This window comes from Sinocyclocheilus rhinocerous, unplaced genomic scaffold, assembly GCF_001515625.1.
Source record: "Sinocyclocheilus rhinocerous isolate Xijiao unplaced genomic scaffold, SAMN03320098_v1.1 scaffold1314, whole genome shotgun sequence".
Taxonomy (NCBI): Eukaryota; Metazoa; Chordata; class Actinopteri; order Cypriniformes; family Cyprinidae; genus Sinocyclocheilus; species Sinocyclocheilus rhinocerous.
Genome location: NW_015644118.1, coordinates 51,587 through 76,262, shown reverse-complemented (window position 1 = coordinate 76,262; position 24,676 = coordinate 51,587). Strand labels below are relative to the sequence as shown.

Sequence of the window (24,676 nt, the reverse complement as noted above, 5' to 3'; positions counted from 1 at the left end):
AAATATATACAAAATATAATAGATATATTATAAAAGCACACTGGAGTCAACAGCAAACTTTCAGCTTCCAGGAAAGAGCTGTTTTTCATGCAAAGAGGATATTTTGTCTACATTTACTATATTACTTAGTGGAAATAAACAATTCTGCTAACTAATAGAGTTCATTAGACTAACTGTAGGCAGTTTGTGGTTACCAAGCAACACAGAAACTTGGTGCATTAATATAGAATCAAATGATGTGAAATGATGCATATATCTGCAGTTTAAAAATAACTTCTAATGCGTGTCATACAATCAGAGTCAGAAGTATCTGTTTATATAATAAAGACTATTGAATTGTATGGAAAATACTCATTTTAAATGACTAAAACGGAAGCTGACTCACAACTTAACAGTGCATACAAGACAACTATGGGTCTGTTACCAAAGGCACATTATTTTTCCAAAACTTAAAACAAGAGATTGAATACATTCACGGCATCATCTCCATAACATATGTTTTTTACAACGATAAAAGACAAGTAATGACTTTATGAATTTCTTCACTGATAAAATAGATAACATCAGAAATACAATAACAAATGTAGATTCTACAGCGTCTAATACTTCAGCTTCATTCATCGCACTCAGAGATAAACTGCAGTGCTTTACAACTACATGACAGGAAGAGCTAAATAAGCTTATCACTGCATCTAAACCAACAACATGCCTGTTAGATCCTGTACCCACTAAATTACTGAAAGAGTTGTTACCTGTAGCAGAAGAACCGCTTCTCAATATTAGTAACTCATCGTTGTCTTTAGGTCACGTCCCAAAACCATTTAAGCTGGCGTTTATTAAGCCTCTTATTAAGAAACCACAACTAGATCCTAGTGAACTAGCAGATTACAGACCCATTTCAAATCTTCCATGTATGTCTAAAATTTTAGAAAAAGTTGTGTCTGCACAATTGCGCTCCTACCTGCAAAAAAATGATCTCTATGAAGAATTTCAGTCAGGTTTCAGGCCCCACCATAGCACAGAAACTGCACTTGTTAAAATTTTTATGTCTAAAATTTTAGAAAATGTTGTGTCTGCTCAATTGTGCTCCTTCCTGCAAAACAATTATCTCTATGAAGAATTTCAGTCAGGTTTCAGGCCCCACCATAGCACAGAAACTGCACTTGTTAAAATTACAAATGACTTGCTTCTTGCGTCAGACCAAGGCTGCATCTCATTGCTAGTTTTACTTGATCTTAGTGCTGCGTTCGACACTATAGATCATGACATACTCATAGATTGATTACAAAACTACACAGGTATTCAAGGTCATGCTTTGAGATGGTTTAGATCAGGGGTCTGCAACCTTCAACATCAAAAGAGCCATTTTGGCCCCTTTCCCACCGAATAAATTTCATGTGGAGCCACAAAAATCTGATCCCTAAAATGAAGATAACACAGCATATAGCTAAAGTTTTATATTCAGTTATGTTACTGGGCAGGGGCGTAGCAATCATTTCAGAAGTGAGGGGGACAGAAATGTCAAATGTAATAATAATAATAATAATAATATTTATGTATGTTTGTCTAATGGACAAAAAAAAACTTTTTCTTATGTCTTTTAACTGGCTAAGAAATAAAATACACTGCTGGACAATAACAAATAATTTATATTCTATAGTATTTTTAATAGATAGTTTCCTCATTACAATTTTGATTATGATTGTTTTATACTACAAACACTTTTTCCATTTTTATCACAGAATGAGGCTGAAAAAATATATTTTATAGCTTCTGTACTGTAATATATGTTATGTCAGTTAGCACTGTATAATTCATATACTTTATTTATTACCTGGAAAAACACACATAAACCATATATTGTCGCAATTGTTTATTGTCTTCACGTTTCATTAGTTATGGTTTATGCTTGTTATTCAGCTTAGCTACAGCGATCGCTGGATGCCTTTGGATTTCCTGCACGTCAAAAGTTATTGCTACTTCTATAAGTCCGTTTTGGACTTTCTGCTCAAGAGTGCCCTCCGGCTTCGAGTATGAATGAAACATACACTGCAGGAGAGTGTTGAGCACTTCGTCATGTTCACAACATTTTTGGATACGAATAAAACGTATCCAAAACGATGTGACTATCTTGTCTCTTTTAATTTAAATCTAGATTTATTCACACTGGCACTTGAAAACGTCTGCGTGAACACACTTGCCCGAAAAAAAGTGCAAGGGAAGAGTTTAGGTTTTATTAAAAGTCCGGGGAACACGTCTCCGGCATATTCTATGCCCATACTACAGGGAGCCACCACGGAGGGGTGAAAGAGCCGCATGCGGCTCGGGAACCACGGGTTGCCGACCCCTGGTTTAGATCCTACCTGTCTGATCGCTACCACTTTGTTAATTTAAATGGGGAGTCATCTCAATTATCACCAGTAAAATATGGAGTGCCACAAGGATCTGTCCTAGGTCCTCTGCTATTTTCAATATACATGTTGCCCCTTGAAAATATGAAATATGAAAATCATATTTCCCATGTTACAAAAACAGCATTCTTCCATCTTAGAAACATTGCCAAGTTACAAAACGTTACCTGTTTCTGATGCAGAAAAGCTAGTTCATGCATTCATGACCTCTAGACTGGACTATTGTAATGCACTGCTAGGTGGTTGTCCTGCATCTTCAATAAACAAGCTACAGGTAGTCCAAAATGCAGTGGCTAGAGTCCTTACCAGGTCAAGAAAATATGATCATATTACCCCAATTTTACAGTCTCTGCACCGGCTACCTATTAAGTTCCGTATCAGTTACAAAATATTATTACTTACATATAAGGTCCTTAATGGGTTAGCTCCTGCATACCTAACTAGTCTTCTACCACGCTACAATCCATCACGCTCCCTAAGGTCGAAAAACTCTGGACTTTTGGTAGTACCAAGGATTGCAAAGCACACTAAAGGAGGTAGAGCTTTTACGCATTTGGCTCCCAAACTTTGGAATAGCCTTCCTGATAATGTTCGGGGTTCAGACACACTCTCTCTGTTTAAATCTAGATTAAAGACACATCTCTTTGGCCAAGCATTCAAATAATGCATATCATAATCTTGTACTGCAGTTATATCTGATCAAATGCACATTATTATTATTCTTTAGTTTGGGTTAAACAAATCAATTTTGCTTGGTTGGAACAGCAGCTACACTAATTATGTCTCTATTTGTTTCTCTGTTTCTGCTGGGATTGACATCCCGTAGTAACTAAGATTTACACAAGCTTCAGTCTGGATCCAGAACACCTGAGAAGAGATGATGCCAACCCCTCAGAGGACCTCAGATGATGCCAACCATGAAACAACATACAGAACTACCCAAACACAAACACCTGCATCTTATTCACTAAACACACACAAAGTCACATTGCAATAATATTTAAATTAAGTTTTGTAAAACATGCCTCTTTTAATGCAAATTAGGCTCATAATAAATTACGCTTTATTTGAAAAGAAAAAACAGACCTGAACAAAAAGAGGATCGGGATATGAGTGTAAACAGTGCATGCAACAGGTGCAATTCATTTTTATACCCTTAACTTCATTACGTATGAGCATATTTGAATGTGTGTGTTTGTGCATTTATTATTATATAAGTGCAATAACTGGAATATGCAACTTACTGCGCTTCTACATACAGTGAGAGACACATCATTACGAAAGACATTAAGGAAACCAGGGTGCAAGCAGCATGAGATGCTCATACACACTCACACACAGCACATACCCACACCTACCAGGGGCCCCGCATGCCACCACTGTAATGGGTTAATCTGTGGGCCTCTGATGGAGTGCTTTCTCACACACTCAATGGCCCAATGATCATTTTAATGGACTCCAGTCACTCTCTGCGTCCTCTAGCAAAGACATCACACAGAGCTATCTGTTCATACGGCGGCATGAAGCAGCGACAGAAATAGAGGAAAAATGCCACCCTTTTTCCCCCTTAATTTTTTCACCCCTAATCACAGCCCTAACACTTTCAAAGTAATATCTCAGAGTTTCAGAAACTGTGTCTACGTGACCGCAGCTTAGATGAGGAGGGGGGTTCTGGGAGGTGTTGAACCTGGTCTAATACTCTTTGCTGGATTGGTGAATCCATCTTAATCAGCGTGGCTCTCTACCTTTTGCCAGAGCAAACGGTGAAGCTATTTCAGAGCCAGCGCTAAATATCGCACAATATAATGAAATATTATCAGCTCGCAAACAAGATCAGACATTCAGCATTGACATTCAGATTTTTTGTTTTTTTTAGCAAATAGAGGACCTCTAAAAAAAATAAATAAATAAAAAGAAACACTGGCTTTTAGGTATTGTGTTATTTGTTGCGTGTACAGGCTGGTTTTCCTGAAAGCAGACTGTGTGATTACAAGAACGTTTCATCTAGTAATTTTATCAAAGATTCAACAGAGCAAAATTTGGCTGTATTGTGAGGGAGTCACCAATCTTTCCCGCCTCTTTAATTACTTACAAAACACCCATATAATTATTTAAACACAGGTTCACAAAAAACAGCCTCCTCATTCTCCCGAACTGACTGCTATCATCGGTTTTGACATTTTATTCTGGAAAATTATATATGCCTCTGTGAAAACAACTGAAACTCAAAGTAACCCATCTATCAGACATAGGGAGAAAAACATTTTCAGAGTTTGGATGAAGTTTATGACCAACAGAAAAATCAAATGCCGCTAAAATCTTGTAGGAGCAAATTGATTATTGGAAATGTAAATATTGTATTTATTCAAGTAACATTAATACCAATACCAGGAATTGTTCTTATGGTTCTCATACACAGTATATACAAGAACTCAGACTAGGTCAGACTAAGGTTATATATATGGCTGTGCTTCACACATTTCATTTAAAAAATGTATAACTAAACTGAGTCTGCCTTATTTCATTCTTTTCCATTGTTTTATCATTTCAAAACCAGAAAAAACGCACATTCTGTCCCTCCCAATCACAGCTACATTTTTCACCAGGAAAAGGCGAAGAGACGGCAATAAAAAGCAAAAAGAATTGTTTTCCCCCCCACTCCTTTTTCATTTCCAAGGGGAAATGTAGTGAAAGACAGAAGTGCAGTACTGTAATGTGTTTAAGTGGGTCTGTAGCTTTGGGCTGGCTTTGTGATCCAGCCACCGACGGAGGGTCAAGCCACAGTAATACTCATTCAGTGGAGAGGCAGAGGATGTGCTGTGCTTATAATGTTTGTTTTGGGCTAGACAGCTACTTTCTCTCTCATATCAGCCCTGGGTCCAGTGTGAAACAACACCTCACAGATATTTACCAGAGTAAATTTTTTGATAGACAGAACGATAGAACAATAGATAGAATGAAAGAATGACAGAATGATAGAACGATAGAACGATAGCACGATAGATAGATAGCACGATAGATAGATAGATAGATAGATAGATAGATTAGATAGATAGATAGATAGATAGATAGATAGATAGATAGAGATATGACCCACCTGCTGCTCTTGAATTGACAATCTCTCAGTCTGTCTCTTTCTTTTTGTCTTTCTGTCTCTTTCTCACACACAGGCCTTTTGTTTAATTAAGAGCACACAGATGTGCTGATGCTTACCGAATTACAGACAAGTGTTGCCAACCCAAACCAGATGGGACCAATCTATATTCAGATTAGCTATTTCTCTTCATTCATAATAATCCATCCTTCGGTTCATGACAGTTGGCTCACATCGACTGCCGGACGCTCCCTTCACCTTTGTGTCCAGACACAACTACACAAAATGGACAAATTACATAACTATTATAATGCATATCTGATTAAACTCATCTGGGCTATCATATTAAGATATCATTATGCTTCATCATAATCTGAAAAGTGATTGGCATCTAATATATACTAAAAGTATGTAAAAGTGTTCAACACCTTTAGCATATTATTTTTGTTTAAAATCCTAATCTTAAACAGACAAGAGTGAGGCAAGACACCAAACATACAGCTTTCTGTATATGATTGGCACATTATAATAAGAAACATTATTTACCATAAAAGCATAAATAAATAAATAAATAAATCTGCATTAGTTTAGCTTGCTTTATAATAAATTATTATTATTATTATTTATTTTAAAGGACTAGTTTAGCTTGTTTTTAGGCTTGATTTCCTAATCATTCTGAATTGCTAATGTATAAAATCATAAAACACAGGGGTAAAGTGCATCTTGCTAAAGCTTTGAATGATCAAATTTAGGAAATACTGTTGTCAGAAATATTAATATAAGTAAAAAGTTGCACAGTTCATGCCACTTTCCCAGACTATTTGCAATGTAGGAAAATTTGGGGACTCAATATTCCCAACCTAGAAAGCTATCAAGGATGCACAGCATGCAAACTAGAATGCAGCCTTTATGTATTCTCCTGGTCAGCAGCTCTCCATGATGAATTAGGCACAGAGACAAAATGAACAGATAATGTGAACTGGATGGCAGCCATTGCTTCTTCAGACATTCTGATTCCGTGTAATTTGATTGGTTGCCCGCATTAATTCAGTCAGGCTGGAGATTTTTAAGATACTCAGTTCCGCTCAGCTTCAGACTGCATTTAATGCATTTCTCTCTCAAACATGTGCAGCCGAGCATGACCGCATATCATATGCTCAGACACAAACCCGTAAACATCATTCGACTGAAAAAGGCACAGTCACAGAAGATAAATGTGCAAGTTAGTTGTGTTACATACTGTATGTGATTTCAAATTTCAATTATGGTTCATTTAAAACCTAAAATTTCACGTTTAACAACAAATACTGTTTTGTTTCAGATGATTATGTTGCATTCCATTTGAACATGCAATGCAGTTTGTATAATGTATTTGAAGTTAAACGACAGCAAACACATGCTTGCTTGCTGTTAGTACAAGAAATCTGGCTAAATCAAAATACTCAAATGTTAAGGAATATAACTGTCAAAATCATAACAAACATGCTTTTACAGACAGGGAGGTTCAGGGAGGTTCTCCATGTCAAGCGTCAAATCCTCATGAAATGCATTATCAATTATCATTGATTAGTTGTTACATTCCTATATACAGTAGACTGTATTCACCAGTTTCAGAAGTCAGATCAAATGAATTCATGGGCTACTCTTGATGTAGAGGAGGAAGAGAGAGGAAAAGAGATCCGAGAAGAGGCAGGAGATGAGAGCAGAGAGGAAAAATGGAGGGATTGGGCATCAGCCGATGGATGCAATTAAGGGCGAGTCGCATTTCTTTAGGATTCATCTACAAAAGCGTGCGGAAATGCTTGGAGGGGTCTGCGTTCTGCAGATACAGGCCGCAGCTTTACTCTGTGTCCCACCACTCAGCCTGTTGACATAGCAGTCTTTCTTTGCTTTTTTTAATTCGCTATGCTTCTGTCTGTCTCTGCCGAGAAATTATCCACTCTCCGCACGGCTTTTCCCCATCTCGGACAGCCGCGCTTTGTGGAAAGGCTGCGATACTCACAATCCCCCAGTCGGGGTCAGAGGTCACTTCACAAGCACAAGCGTTCCAACGCCTCTCAAACTTCCACGCCAATCAACCTTGAGAAGACGATACCCACGATTCCTGGACGCAAAGCCTCTTCTCATTGCTCACCCCCTGTGGTTTATTAGATCGGAGTGGTAGGGAAGAATAAAGCAGGTAAAGAGGCAGGCACGGCTGGAGCTAATGGTCAAAGCAGCATACAGTAATCATCAGAATGTTGGCCGCAGAGACGCAACACTCAAATAGTTCATTATAAGATGACACAACCAATTTGTAGCAGGGGCGGCAGCAATCTCAAAAATCTCCCCTGACAAAAGCATTTAGATTAGACTGCTTTTCAACCAGGAGAGCACTGGCACGAATCGCTACGCTTAACTGGGGGAATGGAATCTGTTTTAATTCTCCTCTAGGCAAACATAAAACTGTCCAGGTAAGTCATTTAAGGAGAGGGAAAGGGACCGTTTCACCCAAAGAAGATCTCTTTGTCTCGTATGTGTGCTACGCTAAGACTATTCATCTGTTTGTTACATTTCCTTCCATTATATCTCTTATAATCTTCCTTCACTGGCTCAGCTCATGAATGCTAATAGCTCTCTTGGAACAACATTTCTGTGTAGATTATTTCTGATCGGAGAGCAACTTGCTCCTTTTTTTTCGGTGATTGTAATACACATAAGAATGAATCCAGCTAGATGAAGCTGGTGGGTGAAAATGGAGTGAGGTGCTATTTCGTCTAATAAATATAATTCCATAATTACATTCTGAAAGAAGTACTGGCTCTAAAGAATCTCCCAGAGTGCAAGACCACCCCTCAGATCTCAGCCAGACCTAATGAACTCCATCAAATAGATTCTTTACACTCCCCTTTTCACTTTATAGTTACTCTATTCCAACTCCAACACACACACACAAATGCAAAGCAGATGCTCTGTTGCTCAGAATAAGGGCTTAGGCCTTCGTGTCTTATCACGCTACATGCAGAAGCCCCAGTCTGATTCCTCTACAGCTCATGTTAGGAAAGCCAAACTCTACAAAGCAGCATGAAGACAAATTCAGGAAGGGCCAGGGGGAAAGGAAGCATCTAATCCTGGAACACAAACATCAGAAACAGAGAAAAGACATGTTGGTTATGTTTGGCAGGGACTGGGGAAATTCAGCAACAAAAGAATGAGGTGTTAGTTTGCTAATAGCCCTTAAAGCGTCAGTGTAAATATTTGTGTATTTCCACACACAGAGTGTTGGTCAAGTGTCCAAATGTGAGATGCTAAATAAATGTGCTTCTCTCTGCAGTACTGAAATATCAGCCCTTAAATGCAGGTCACTGGGGACCTGATGTGAAAGGCTCCATGCTTACGGCTGTTTCCAAGAAGAGCGCATCTAAGGGACTATTTGTTTATTCCATCAAGGCTAAAAGAAAACCGCAAAACAAGAGCTTGGCGTATGTGGCTTGGAATTTGAATTTGGAGTTTGAATTTGTGTGTGTCTATAAAATGTAGACAGTAATGACAAATAATGCATGACAAGTGTTTGCTCCCATAGCAAGTGTAATAATTAGACTTTAAACTACATACTAGAGTGGTGTGTGATGTGGGTGGTAGCTAGCAGGGTTGTACACCGTTTAGAATTAACTGAGGAAGCCTTTTAAATTTCAATGTAATATTTAAATTTGAACCAAGGTACAGTAGTGAACAGGAGCAATTCAAATTTGAACGTACAATTAAAACAAACTAAAATGTTTTATGAGAAAAGCAAAGTTGGTAAAGAAAAAAAATGTTTGTTTAATAAAACCTTGTTTTAAAAAAAATTATAAATATTGCTGAATTAAAGACAGATAGACTCTGGCCCAAGTTAAAAAGCCCACAATAAAGTAAGTACATTTGCTATGGCACTGATGCTTATGAGTGTATAAGTATGAGATCTCTCCAGTTATTTACAGCAGCAAGATGGACAGAGCTGCTCTTGTATCCATGTGTGACACTGATTCAGTTTAGGAGGAGTTTAGACCAGACAGAATCAGGGGCTCGATTTGTTTGGAAACGAATCCTTAGGCTCGGTTTTATTGCTCAAATTAGCCGAGCCAGTCCTTGACCTGTATGCCCTTAATTAACAAGCCTTCAATTCCCCTATTAATTAGAACAAGCTATTAGCTATTTTACATCACTCTTCATTTGTCGACAATTAAAAGGGCAATTATTAAAAGCATGCCACACGGATAATTGTGCGAGGGGATGGGCAGCCACATCAGTTTGAAGATGCTGGAGACCTGAGAGAATCAGAGCAAAAGGTTTCTCTGAGCTTTCCTGTTTGAGTGAGGAAGTTCTACTACTTCCTGATGCTGCATAGAAGACTGTGTATCTTTACAGGGGGGGGGGATTCTCTTTAAAAAACAGTTCTCTTAGATTCAAGACCTTAGACCACTCATGATCATATAACAAAGCAGAAATATTACCAATTTTTCCTTCATCAAGACTTACTCATACTTTTCAAAAACCTAAGTGCTAAGCAATGGAAAAAAATACGATTAATCAGTCTAATGCACTGCACTGCAGCACAAATGCATTCCCATTTAGACGCGGACCCCCTCTTGGCCACAATAATCAAAGAGCAATGCAAGCCATTACGAAATTACTTCCATCATAGTTTCTGTGCCAAGCTCTTCCATCTCACATTGGCATTCACTGTGTCAGATGTTTGGAGCGACCCTCAAAACTTTGAGCCATAAACCACACCAACACAGAAATCCAGCGTCAGAGCTTCTTGGAAGGGACAGAATGGGGACACAAAACAAAATCGCTTTTCAGTCTGATGGCAAATATAAAAAAGAAACTCAACAAACCCCACACTGTCGTTCTATCACTCATTGTGAGCTCTCGTACAAGGCAGAGGGACTGTCTGTTTTTGGTGTGTGTGTGTGTGTGTGTGTGTGTATGATGTACAATGAGGGCCAAAAGTCCATTAGTGGAATGAACTTTTAAAAATTGTTTTCATTACGAAATATATTATCAGCATAACAATTTGAATGAATATATAAATTTCAAATATAAATAAATATTTATATCTGAATGCTGCACAGACCGATCAGTGTTTGACATCAAAGACCCGTGAGAGCTATAGAGAGCATATGACTCTGTATGCTCCGAATCGCTCTTGTTGTACTTAGATGATCGAACACGCCTACTGATTGGTTACGAACATGATGCAGGACAACAACTCACTGTGTGAAGTAGCCTATAAATGCAGTTATATGCCCCTAGAATTCAAGATATTGGGACAAAAATGCCTGTGTATGACATTTTGTCTCATATTTTTATCATATATAGTTAAAGGGGTCATATGATGCGATTTCAAGTTTTCCTTTCTCTTTGGAGTGTTACAAGCTCTTGGTGCATAAAGAAGAACCACGCCTACCTAAAATGGCTCGTTCTAACACGCCCCCACATATCTACGTTACTATGAGGAAATATTAGCATAATGCCGCCCAAATGTGCACGCAAAGAAAGAAGGCGTGGTTTCAGGAACAGCAGTAGTGTTGATGCAGCCATGTCAGTGCGAAAGACAGATTTCAGCTGTCTTAACCGTGGCTTGTGTACTGCACACATACCAGCTTCATCACTGTGTCTGTCACGCGACTCTGTTGTCCTTTCGGGCTTGAACTGATGGTAAAACTAACGACATTATTAATATCTTGATATTTACTTTGAGAGCTGACGCTCGCGATTATGGTAAGGGGTGTTACATTTCCGATGAGTGCTTGCGGTGTTTGGCCAATCACAATGCACTGGGTCAGCTGGCCAATCAGAGCGGACTGCGCTTGTCAAAGGAGGGGGCTTTGTAGAAAACTAAGCGTTTGAGAGAGGCGGGGCATAGAGGACCTACAATAATGTACGGTATTTGAAAAATAATGTGTTTTTTGAACATTAAAGCATGTCAACATATTCTGTTACACCAAACACACAAAATAATGATCTTTAAAATAGCATCATATGACCCCTTTAAGCATTATCACATGAGCAACAAGTGCAATATTACATGAGTGCTGTTTGTGTCCCAAACAGCACGAGTGCAAATGTGATACTCATTTCATACAACAGTTCAAAAAATAAGAACTTAATATTGTTATATATTTTAGACACAATATTGTCAGTTTTTGCTCACTTTTGCCAATGCAAATATTACCTATTAAAGCCAGAGCTGAACTGCTGTGCGTCTCCAAGCAACACTCAATTTCTGAATGAATCCATGTTATGAATGAATCGGGTGAACCAGTGAATGGTCCATTCATAAAGAGAGCCATTTACTTCATTCCTGAATGAATCAGCCGTTTGAACGAATCAAATGAATGAATGAATGAATGACGCAGTGACTACTGGCAGTTTTAGTTTCTTAATAATTTCATATTTACATCTTCATAAAAAATCTGGGGGGAAAAAAATCCACATTAATACACTAATTAAAGGGATAGTTCACCCAAAAATGAAAAAAAGAAAATGAAAAAAGAAAGATTTCTTTCTAAAGATACTTTTTGTAATATCTTGTAATATCTTCATGCTTTTCTCATGTAACACAATAATGGCTTTAAATTACCTTTTGTGGGTAATTTCCAAATTTGATTTTGCGTTTAATATGCGATTAATTAGAGTAATTAATCACCACATTATGTACTTAATTAGATTGAAAATTTTAATCGATTCACATCCCTAATATATATATATTGTACAAAATATTTATCAGCTCCTTGAGGTCTACTAACTCTGGAGACGATTTATTTGTTATGGGGAAATGTTAAAGAAATCCTCCAAAAAACAGGGAAGAAACATTTGTCCTACATCCCACATGCCACCTTATGTTGTTTCTTTCAACAGTACTCAGGCCCCATAAGCAGCGAAGACTCCCTGAGCGACCAGAGGCCCATGGGGTCCACAGAGAAAGAGGATGAAAGAGATGGAGAAAGAACGAGAGCGAGGAAAGAGTTTCCTCTCCTCTAAGGTGAGCTTCCCCTATACCCACAGCTTAACCAATCAGACTCAACAGCAGGAGCCCAGTGATTGACAGGGCAATTACAGCTAGCAGCCTCTCTGGTGGATCCGGAGACATCTCCAAATACAATTTCACTATTTTGTTACATCAGACGTTCACAGGAAGGATTTAGTACAAAAGCAAAATTGTCAGGCGGACTCATGGTGGAGCAGTCCTGCTGGTGGAAAACTTCCATACGGTGTGTGTGTGTGTGTGTGCGTCTTTTCATTCCATGCTTTTTTTTCATAAAAATATACCCTTGGCCAAGGTTATTTCCCACTAACCCCTGTGCTATTTTTGAAAGTATTTTTCTCAATAATAGTTTTCTCTTTGAAGAGTGATAGAAGAGGTCTTTGCTGCTGGTAAGAGGAGAGAGACACCATTGAAAGTATCTCTTTAAAATACATAAATACTTTAAATACGTAAGGACGGTGGTGAGCTACTTATTATGGTAATAAGAATGGCTTTTTACAGTGATACATTAGTAGACAGCCAGTCTTTTTACACGATACACTAGGTGAGAGTGGGGTAAACTGTGCCACTATTTTTTTTTAAACTGAAGTCTCCAGGCAAGGAGAAACAAGCTATTAGAAGATCTTTAGAAGAAAGTCCATATTCAAATAAAAATGCAAGCAATAATACAACAACAATAATAATAACAATATAATTATATATATATATATATATATATATATATATTAGATTATAATACTACATTGGAATCAAGTGCTCAAGAAACATTTCCTATTATCATTGTTAAAAACTGCTGCTTAATATTTTTTGTGGAAACCATGATATACTACCTTTCAAAAGAAATTGATACTTTTATTCAGCAAGGATGCATTAAATTAGTCAAGTGACAGTAAAGACAATTATAATTTTATAGATTTCCATTTCAAATAAATGCTGTTCTTTTAAACTCTCTATTAATCAAAAAATCCTGTAAAATGTATCATGACCTTTACAAAAATATTAAGCAGCACAACTGTTTTTAACACTAATAATAATAAGAAATGTTTCTTAAACACCAAATCAGCATATTAGAATAATGTATGAAGAATTTATGACAGATGTATGACACTAGAGACCAAATAACATGGCTGCTGAAAATTTAATTTTGCCATTACAGGAATAAATTACATTTAAAAATATATTAAAATAGAAAAATAATTTTATCCAGGACTTATATCAGGGCTGGAAGATATTTTGTAAATTTCCTACCATAAATATATCAAAACTTAATTTTTTATTAGTAATATGCATTGCTAAGAACTCCATTTGGACAATTTTAAGGCGATTTTCTCAGTATTTTGATTTTTTGCATCCTCAGATTCCAGCTTTTCAAATAGTTGTATCTCAGCCAAATATTGCCCTATCCTAACAAACCATACATCAATGGAAATCTTATTTATTCAGCTTTCAGATTATGTATAAATCTCAATTCCGAGAAATTGATCCTTATGACTGGTTTTGTGGTCCAGGGTCACAAATAAAGTTTATCACTTTTTTCATGTGCATCTCTCAATCACAGGTAGCTGTACATGATGGGCCCTTTCTAAATATAAAGTCATGTGACATACATTAAACACAGTTTGCTAGATTAAGGCTGTGACACATCTTACCCCACTCCCCCCTATGAAAAACTATCACTTTGCCTTGCAGTTCTCCTGCAAGCATTTGAATTCACATTAATTCACAAGTGACAGCTCTGTAGCTTTGTGCCAGGAGATGAAAAGCTCTGTTGCAATCACAGCTACAATCCTTCACTGTTCTTTGAAACGACATCCAGCGCAGGTCTGATCGCTGCAAAAGTTTCTTGTTTTTCGGTACGAATGGCATCCGCTCTTCTCTGCCTCCACTGCATGCTGGGAGTTCCCAGCAGCATCTGCTGAGAGTGCCACAGAGCTCTCCATATTCACAGAACCCAGAACGCCAGAAGCTCAGTGACACTCCACTCGCTGCGCTTGCCGTTTATGCCGGCAGAAAGAAGCTGCTTGCTAATTCTCCGCTCTATCAGGCTAACAAATAAGCCCACACGGTTGGGGGGTGGGAATTGGAGGGGGGCACCAGCTCCCCTTTTCGGAGTTGAGAAGGTTGTCACCTTGGTGTGTGAATGAAGGGGGGAAAAAGCTTTCCATATAAAGAGATGAGAAAATAAGAGAGAGGGAAGATACAAAGAGGCACTTCTGCAGAGATGACACAATCTGCATATTATTCAGAACTAAACTCACTTCAGTGTAGGCTAAAAACATGCTAGAAGTGGCTAAACTCAAATCATTCTATAATAACTTGGAAAGCATTCACAATTGCGAAGAATATTGGCATAGAAGAAAATGTATATCATCAGAATACACAAATACGTTTGAATGGCTGTCAATAGAAAGATGTTGCCAGAATGTAGTGTAGTATATGTGCTAAAAACACAAAACATGAACCCAGTGAGCTAAAGCTTCCTTTCCATGTTAGGGTATTATATATGGTCTCAGGACCGCCATTGAGCAGTTCTAAAATACGTTCAGAGGTTAAGAACAACAGGTTAACCACATTTAAGACAACAAAAGGATGTAGGGCTGTTGAGGAAAGTATGGGGAAACAAGTACTGAATAATGGTGAGAAAAAAAGATTTGACTTCTACACTGATTTTCTTTTTTTTCCCAATTTCTGTTTACTTGCAAGAAAAACTACTTGATTTGTGTCTTTTTGATTTGTGTACCTTTGCTTGTAATTTGTTTCTTTGTTCATTTTTTTTTTATTACAGACTGTTTACTTGAATAAGTATTTGAAAAACTTATTTAATTACTTAATCAGTACTTGGGAAATAATTCAAAAAAGCTACCGTTATGTTTGCTATGATATTCAACTTTTAGTTTTTCTTCTATCAAAATTGGTATTGAGAATTGTAAAATGTCTCTGGTTTCAACCACTGAAATTATTGTATTGTGACACTCCTAACAGGGTTATATAAACATCAATATCTGCTTTATAGTTTCCTTTAACTTTACTAACAAAACTCCCTTAAGAAGAAATACATAGGTTTGGCTGACAGACTCCCTTTAAAAGATACAAGCAACAGAATCACTTGTGAGAAGAGAGAGAGCTGAGAGAACCAATGATGCAGAAGAAAAAGAGGTACAGTCTATCCTACAATAAGCACCCAGAATCTCAATATGGCCATAGAATGGATCTAATGTGTCAGGAGGATCAGCAGTCAAAGGTCTCTCTTACTCTCTCTCTTGCTGAATACTAAACAGCTCTCAGTCCTGTGAAGAGCTCACAACCACTTCATCCTCCCACTTAAAAGCAATAAGCCCAATGCATCAGTCCTCCTCACTGCTGCCAGCCTGCTAAAACACAACCACATAGACCACAGCGTAAGAGAGTGATACCTATATAGTCCAAAAACCCCATTAGGCTAACTACAGGCTCAGCCATGAGTCAGGGTACACAGGTTTATCCAAAGAAACAAAGTTGTGTTTAAAGATTGCTGGATTTGCCAAAAGTTGGGTTCACGGCACAGAATATGTTTAAAAGATTTGTTTACTCTATAGATCTGCATTCCCGCAGAATTCCCATGAGACCCGATTAAATTTGTTGTGACGTGGGACGAAATTTCTGAGTTGTAGGCGGGTGCAGGCGATTCTGCTAAGAGTGTGCAGTCTGAAAGTAGCCTATAATATATATTGGGAGTTTGAAAAGTAAAAAAAAATCATATCTTGTTCTTTGCTTAAAAATGCATATGGAATACAGTTCCCTTCAGTGTTGAGAAAAATATATATTTCCACAACACAGGTCTTTCCAACAGTTTGTTTGAATGAAGCAGTTCAAAATTGAACAGAAAATTAAAAAAAAAAAATGTTTGGAGTGAATGAAGACGAACTGGTTTGAGACACAAACACACCTATATTTTATATTATCCTACTCATTTTGAACAATGAACATCCAATTATTTTGATTCAGATCCTTTTTTAAAAAAAAAATCTAATTTAGTAATGCATCATTCAGATTGATTTGTGAATTTGACCAAGGATTCCATCACAAATTGGGAGTGCAAGCAAGTTTTACTCTACACAATAGCAATTTCTAACAGATTAAATATTTTATAACAACATAACTAGAAAATTTTTTACAAATTTCTACAACTTTGGAAGACCTGATATTTCAATTTTACCATGACTGTGGGAATTATTGGAACTCTTTTACCATGGCTGCATCCAAAATTGCATACATTCCTACCACTCCAAAAAATAATTCAATGCTCCTGTTACCATAACTAAAATAAAAGCATTGGTTGAAAGTTAAAAATTCTAATTTAATAATTTAATTAAACCTTTTAAGTTGCCAAAATTATTTTGATGAGTTCTGTTGACATAATAATGTTAATCATTACATTAACTTAATATTGTGTGTAATGTAAACTTAAATTTTTGCATTAATTCACTTTCTTAAAAAAATAAGTTGTAGTAACTTAATAAAATTCTCTTGTTAACTTTGGGAAATGGCCAGTAGATTTCTAGTTCCCAGCATGCTTTGCACAGGACTGGATAGTTTTTTTAAAGAGTTTCTGTAATGCTGAAGTTTTTGTGGTTACTGTTGTGCTGAAGACTAGATCACATGAAGCTAAACACGGACTCTATGGAAAATGACTGCTAATGCCAGTGACAAGTATTGTCTTACTCTTACATATTTTACATAACTTAAAAATATATTTACGCTACAAATTATAAAGTTCATGGTTGCTCATTGACCATTTCCTGTTCAAGTGGGTGGCTCTTGGCCTGAATATGCTATAGTGTGGTCCAGAATAAATGTGTAGCTACACAAGACTTGGCTACTTCATATTCTCATGATCTGAGAATATGAGACTCATGATCTTCATGCAACTGCAGCAAGCCATGCCTCGTGTTCTTTCAGAACAGACAGACAGGAGGTCAAGACGAAGAACAAAGACGGACTGTCTGAAATGATTGCGTGCTGTCTTGTGCGGTGTAGCTCCAGTGCTGTCAGATCTTCTGCTGTAAGATGTTGCTTGTCAGCTGTTATAACCTGCTTCTGGAACTTCCCTCACCCCGATAATTACTGCACCTGTTGCTGGACTGTAGGCGCATAAACACACGCATATATCCAGAAACAAACATGCACGCATCCAATTTCTAATATGATGCCTCTCTGTCTATCATGGAGGCCAAGAACAGATGAGCCCAAGGCGGCAAGCACACACACACGCACACACACACACACACACAGGGCTCCAGCATCAGCCAGCCTTGAGGAAGAACGGCCTCTGCAGATAGAGATAAAGGTTTCAACTTTCAGGTTAAAAGTGACTTTTTCTACAGATAAAGGCAGCAATGGCAATCTGTTCTCTTCTTCTTCTTTTTTTAACTGTCTCTCTCTCCTTTTCTCACTCTCTCTCTCTCCCACGCTCAATCTTTTTTTCTTGACTTTATCCAATGCTGCATACAGGGTTGGATCAGACAGTTAAAGCTGCTCTTTGCTTTATTTCATATCTACTTGTCAAAGAGAGATTAGCAGTTTTTGAGCTGTTCTACTTTGCTGTCATGGTGGAAAATGAACAAAAAGGAGAATGTGAAAGAGAAATTCATGGGCAACAACAATACAAGCCAAATGCTCAAGAGAAATGAAAGATGGCTGCTTTGGGGTTTTTAAAGCTCAAAACATTGAGATGAAACTATTTGTCTGCAAATTTCAAATGTCTTCTGAAATTGCCCCTGAGCAACTATGAATCACAGAAGAATACTCACATATTTGGTTGAAACCATATATTTGGGCGGGACATACTGATGGGATCAACCTCTTTCTTTTTTAAATAGCCAACAGTCATTAGTTTATGCTTCTACTACACTCCTTGGTACCATCTTTGTACCTTATTTAACTCTAAATGGTACTTATTAGTACCTTAAATGTACATATTAATACTTTAAAAGTATATATTAGTACCTAAAGCATACATATTAGAAAGGGTACTGCCACCATTTACTTTTTTAATAAGTGAATATATGAAAGCATTGAAGAAACTAAAGAATAAACTATAGTTACGTCACAAGCAATTGATGGCTGAGAAACTAAATAAAGTAATAAAGTAAGTATAGTACACAATAGACCAATCAGAACACAGTTTAGAAATGGTTTCTAGCTCAAGTGTTAAAAATTGATTTTATTTTTAATTCAATTAAATTTGTCCTCTTAGTTTGTGTTGTCCCTTATTAATGCAAAGTCATTACAAAATTAATAAGGACTTATAATCCCACAATTACAAACTTTTCAAGGATGCTGTATGAACTAGGGAAAATATTGACAATGATATTGGCAAAAAGATAAGCACTCACCCACTGTCCATACACAGAGCTCACATTTTAGCAACTGCTTGGATGCTTGATGTGTATATGGAGTGATAAAATACTGTATAACCACTGCATTAAAAATGAGTACAACACACACAAAAGAGAGAGTGCTATATAAAGGCAGAAAATAAGATGGGGTCGTAGTTCAGCAGGCCTAGTCATGCTCATGGAGTAAAGTACACTACTACAGTAGGTTACGATCACAGACATGGACTAAAAGCCACAAGGAGATTCCAAGGCGTCTTTAAAGTCTTATTATGTATTTTAGCCAAGAAGTAATGCTTTAAAGGGGTCATATGATGCAATTTAAATTTCAGAAAGGCGGGGCATAGAGGAGAAACAATAATGTACAGTATGTGGAAAATAATGTTTTTTTTTAACCTTAAACCGCATAAACACATTTCATTACACCAAATGCACAAAATAATGTTCTTTTTAGCAACATCATATGACCCCTTTAAAGTTAAAATGTCTTAATGATGGATTTGTTCTTACATAAACACAGCTTTTCACATCACAAGAAGTTAATTAATAGACTGGAGTCGTGTGGATTACTTGTGGATTATTGTGATGTTTTTATCAGCTGTTTGGACTCTCATTCTGATGGCACCCATTCACTGCAAAGGATCCATTGGTGAGCAAGAGATGTAATGCTAAATTTCTGAATTCTGAATCTAGAATTGAAGAAACAAAATCATCTACATCTTGGATGGCACAAGGGTTAGTACATTTTCTTTTCTGGGCGAACTATTCCTTTAAGTAGCTTAACCAGATACATGCCCTTGGTTAAGAAATTTCAACAGGTACTTTTTGATGCATAGCTAAACTGACCAGCACTAAAATCAGTACCTAACTAGCATAAAAATTATTTTACAACAGAGTGCTACATGATCACATAAACCTTCGCCTTTACTTTGGTTTCACACACAATCTATTAAATGCCACATATAGCCATTATCACGTGTGTGCTTGTGTGTGTCGTGAGTAAGGAGCATGTGCACCTCCATGCAAAAGTGTGTGTAAGACCTCCCTTTGTGTCGCAGCATGTTGTTTTCACACCTCTATAATTGGATGTGAAACGGAGAGGATCGTCTTGCATTTGTGTGAGAATTACGTGGTCTTTCATTGCCTTATTGAAGTCCTAATGCCCAAGTCTGCACCGTAGCGGCGGCGGCCAGCGTGCGGTATGATCAGCTCACCCTGATCCCGCCATCTGATGGCTATCACCGTGGCATTTGTACACAGAGGTTCTCCGTCGCTTTCGGCTGGGTATTCAGAGTCTCTAAATGCTACAGGCTTATTTTCACACCACATGCCGCAGACCGACACAAACGGCGGCCCTTTGAGCTCCAGATTGGTATAAAAAACCCTGCATGATTCAGACAATGACTTTGATGTCGGTGGAAATAAAAGAAATGTCGTCTAAAGTCAATCTGCCTCCTCCCTGCTACGAAAATGTTAGAAAGTTTCCAGTTAGCAAAAAAGGTTAATTTTTTGAGAATGGAAGGCTGAGTTTGTGTTACAATAAATTACTGTTCAAGGACTGTCACAAAGAATAGAAATAAGACTGATGGTTGGAGCTGTGACACATAGGATATATTGAGAAGTTTTTGTGCTTGTGGCATCCTGGGTTCGAGTTTAGCCTGGGACATGTGCTAGTCTTGTTCATTCACCAATGCCTGTATTTAAATAAGTTTCTTCTTTTAAACCCAAATTGAGCTTGAATGTGATTTAGGGCTACACAATTATAATCATAATATTATATTGAAAAATAATAAATACTTAATCAAATAAATGACTGAGACTATGATTACCAGTCATGTCAAGTGTTGATTGTTGCATTCCTTTAGGTCTACTCCTGTCTTCATGATGTTCATTTTTGCAGCGGATGATAATTATTAATGATATTTTAGGTCCCATGGGGTTGATTTTTACTAAAACTAACAGATTAAACTTGGTTTTACTTTTGGTAATATGAAGGTTAAAATATTAAAGGTTGCATGTTAAAAACTGACACTCTAAAAAAAAGTGAAAATTAAGGTAATTTTTATTTCTGAGCATACTATTTTTATTAATATTTTTATTCTGTAATTTCCATTTGCAATTTTTTTCAAATTATGCAAAAAGTATGAAACACATATAAATATGTATTCTCCTATTGTATCTACAGTTGAAGAAACAATTACAATATCAAGGCAAACTAATTATTATTATTATTTTATCATAATTGCACAGTTTTACCGCAATTCATTTCTTAAAAATGGTTTGCGGGGTGTAACCCAATAAAAACTGAGCTACAGCAAGCCACAAACTCCTGAATAACCCGGCCCACTCTTGAGAGAAATGTTAAACACAGGCACGTAGGAGACGTCAACTTGACTGTGAAATGTTTTGCAGTCCATTGTTTTCCGGCAGCATCTCCATCTAATTGTCTTGTCCCATTAGGCCGTGACCAGGGTTTGGAAGAGGAAGACAGGCTCCCTTGGCAGATGCCTGCCATTTGTCTGAATGCCCTTGATCGACTCATGACAGATGCCAAGGCTTCCGTTGAGCGGGTACTCTCTGTCACATGACCTCTGTTCAGTGCGTCAGGATAACGTGGTGTAGTGGCTCTCTCGCACGCACCCGTATGGATGCACGCACACTTCGGCATCCATCAGTTCCCTGCTATTACCTCTGACAGGCCTCACCTGCCCAGACTGCATGGCCCATGCAAATTCAACCTGGTAGATGAGTGTTTGAATGGTAATGCACCACTCTGATTGATACTGATAGGAGGCGTGGATGTGTGTGTACCGGTGCATGTGCGGGTATGTGGGATTTGCAAACTTAACTTTTCCAAAAGTTTTTGGGAAGTGCTCAAGGTACACTGGCACACAAGTCAATCGCACACTAAAGGACTGAAACTTGTTGCTGGAACAAGTTTGTGAAAACAGCCCCAGGGTGTAGCCAACTATTAAAGCTCTTATAGCTCTTTTCCCCACTGTGTGCGAATCTGTGCAAAACACAAAACAAATCCTCCATGTTGTTGGCTGACATGATGTCCAGAATCTGGAAGTTGGGAAAACGATTCACCTAAATCTACTAGTGACAAATAATGCCTTTTTTAGTTTGTAATATATGTGTGTATGTGTATATACAGTACCATTCAAACGTTTCAGTAAGACTTTTTTTAATAAATGAAAACTTTTATTCTATTTATTCTTCACAATATTAATGTTTTTACTGTATGCTTCGTCAAATTAATGCAGCCTTGGCAAGCATAAGAGACTTTTTTAAAAACATAAAAAAATAAAAAATAAATGACCTAATGATTTTAAGCAACCATCACCCCAACTTTTATTATTTTTTATGAATTTACAGTATAAACCATTTCAGTATAAACCATATTTGGATTTAGCCTTCATTAATATGTTACATCAAAAAATAATAAGAATTTAGAAGCAAATTTGTGAGAAAACTAATTGCAGGATCAAAAATAATCGGAGAGAAGAATGATCTTGTAAATGACGCAACTAGACGGTGATTGGTAAAGTACACAACAACAAGACACTAAATAAGAAACTGTATGTATTTGTAGCGCGAGTTTGGCTTAAGTATAGACAAAGAGATCAAATAAGCCATATGTGAAGAATAGCAGAATGCACACCGAGCAGGAAGGATTTGATCTCATCTTCACACTGATGTAATACTTGTAGCCATTTAAAAGACATCCAAAAACACACACAGCTAGGGAACTGCATTTGTCTTTCACGCATCTCCTCCTCAATGAAGGCAGATGCGTTTCTAATAAAACCATTCCTACAGCTGACAGAGCACAAAGAGTCGAGCTGATTAAAAGACATATAAAAACATGTTTAGGGAAAATGGTGCCAGTGTGACGTGCTGTAAAGGAGTTTGTCCAGCCCCAAGCTCACTTCCTTCTCTGGCATTTCTAATAATTCCTCTATCTACAGCCCTGTCACTGTCCCTTTTTTTCTACCCAGATGGCATCACCATGGAGACGGCAACACAACCTCTCATCTGGAACATCAAACACACCATTGCCAACTTGGAGAAGGAAGAGAAAATGAGAAAGCGTTGAATGCTTTCTTTAAGGAACACTGGCAGTGTGAAAACAGTGTGAAAACTCGAAGAGGTGGTAACAAAAAATCCTGTTGTTTGCGGCAGAGAGATAAGACAGTCAGATATGATGACAGTATGCACAAGTCAAGTCTTATTCGACGTGCCTGCAGGGCTTGTGTGGAACCCATGCTCGGGCCTGCATTACACAAATGGGAAGAGGCCCAAACTACACATAGAAGATAAGTCGTGGATTTGTTATTTGGAATTAAAGCGTGGAAAGCGCAGTGGCGAGCAGTGTGTAGGTGGAGATGTGATATTTGCAGAGGGTATGAATACCATTTAGGCCGGCTGGTCGACTTCACCACGGGGGACATCCCATCTCTGTACAGGCTCTTGGTCTTGCTGAAGTTCACAATGTTGAAAATCACCCTCTTAAATAAGAAGAAACAGACATTTTTAGTCAGATGGAACCAAGGCTATTTTATTATATTTGAAAATGAACACTAGCAGTGAAGAAAACAAAAAAAAAATTAGAGTTTGCAAACAAACTGCAAAACAAAACTTTTTTTGTATGTTATGTTTGGGCAGGTAAATCTGAAATCAATGAGATTGCAATAGGAACAATAAATAAATGTGTAAATAATTGTTTAATTATTAAATAAATGTTTATAGAAATAAAAAATAAATAAATAGTGGCTACAGCAAATAACGAAATGGAGTCTCATTGAGTTGACAATGCAAATGATCCAAAACACAACTTTTGATTATATTAATTACATTCTCGTTCTTTTTTTCTTCTTCTTCTTTTTCCAAATCCATCTTGTTCTCTGGTGAGGGGATCTGATCCAGCCCATTCTGCTGAATCATGAATGCCCCAGAGAAGCCAGAATGATGGTAGTTACTTTAGTATTAAAAGCAGCAGCAGTCTGACATTTACAGTATAGCTCATTAAATTGTCTGCAAACACTATACACTGTGTTATGAATTTGATAAATAAAACTTTGAACTTCAACTTGATGGTACTGAGTATAACGCAGTTTCTGATCATTTTTTGTTGGCAGATGCAACAATTTGTAGTGCTACACATGTAATCAATACCATGCATAATTGACTTGTTCGGCATTGCTGGGAACGCCCACAAAAACGTCATAACCATTTATGCCGAGGGGGAAACCAAACCATTCGAATTAACGCACGGAGACCTTGTTAGGCGCTTGATCTTTAATTTTTGTGATGATTTCGATTGATTTTTGCTTGGTGCAATGCCGAAAAGTTGCTGTGTGGCGTTCTGTACCTCTAATAAGTAAAAAAAACCCTGATCTGACGATGTATATGACTGATACACTGCAATGATCTGTCGTTAGTCCCGTCCCCCTGCACCGCAACCCAGTTCTGATGGGGCTTACAGTAACCCTCCTTCGCATCGCAATCAAATAAATCTCACTCCCTGATATTTTGTGCTGTCATAATCTATTAAAACATTTATTTCATATTATTATACACAATCCCTTACGAAAATTAGCAATGGTATTACTATAGTAAAAGTATAGTAGGCTAACCATGTTTTTTTTTGGTGTTTTTATTACAAATTGCAGCCTATTAACCACAGTTTTACTACAAATACCATGGTTAAACTATGGTTAGATGTTGTTTTTACCATGGTTTAACTATAGTAACCAATAACCATGTTTTTTGGTATTTTATA

General features: G+C 37.4%; 1 protein-coding gene across 1 annotated transcript in view; it reads right to left on the bottom strand.

The window, feature by feature from the left end:
- LOC107757978 (BEN domain-containing protein 5-like) overlaps positions 1–24,676 on the bottom strand; it is a 152,493-nt gene that overhangs the window by 118,708 nt on the left and 9,109 nt on the right. The window contains exon 2 of the mRNA XM_016575598.1: positions 23,308–23,402. Coding sequence (XP_016431084.1) covers positions 23,308–23,402 — 95 coding nt within the window. The remainder of the gene's footprint in view (positions 1–23,307; positions 23,403–24,676) is intronic.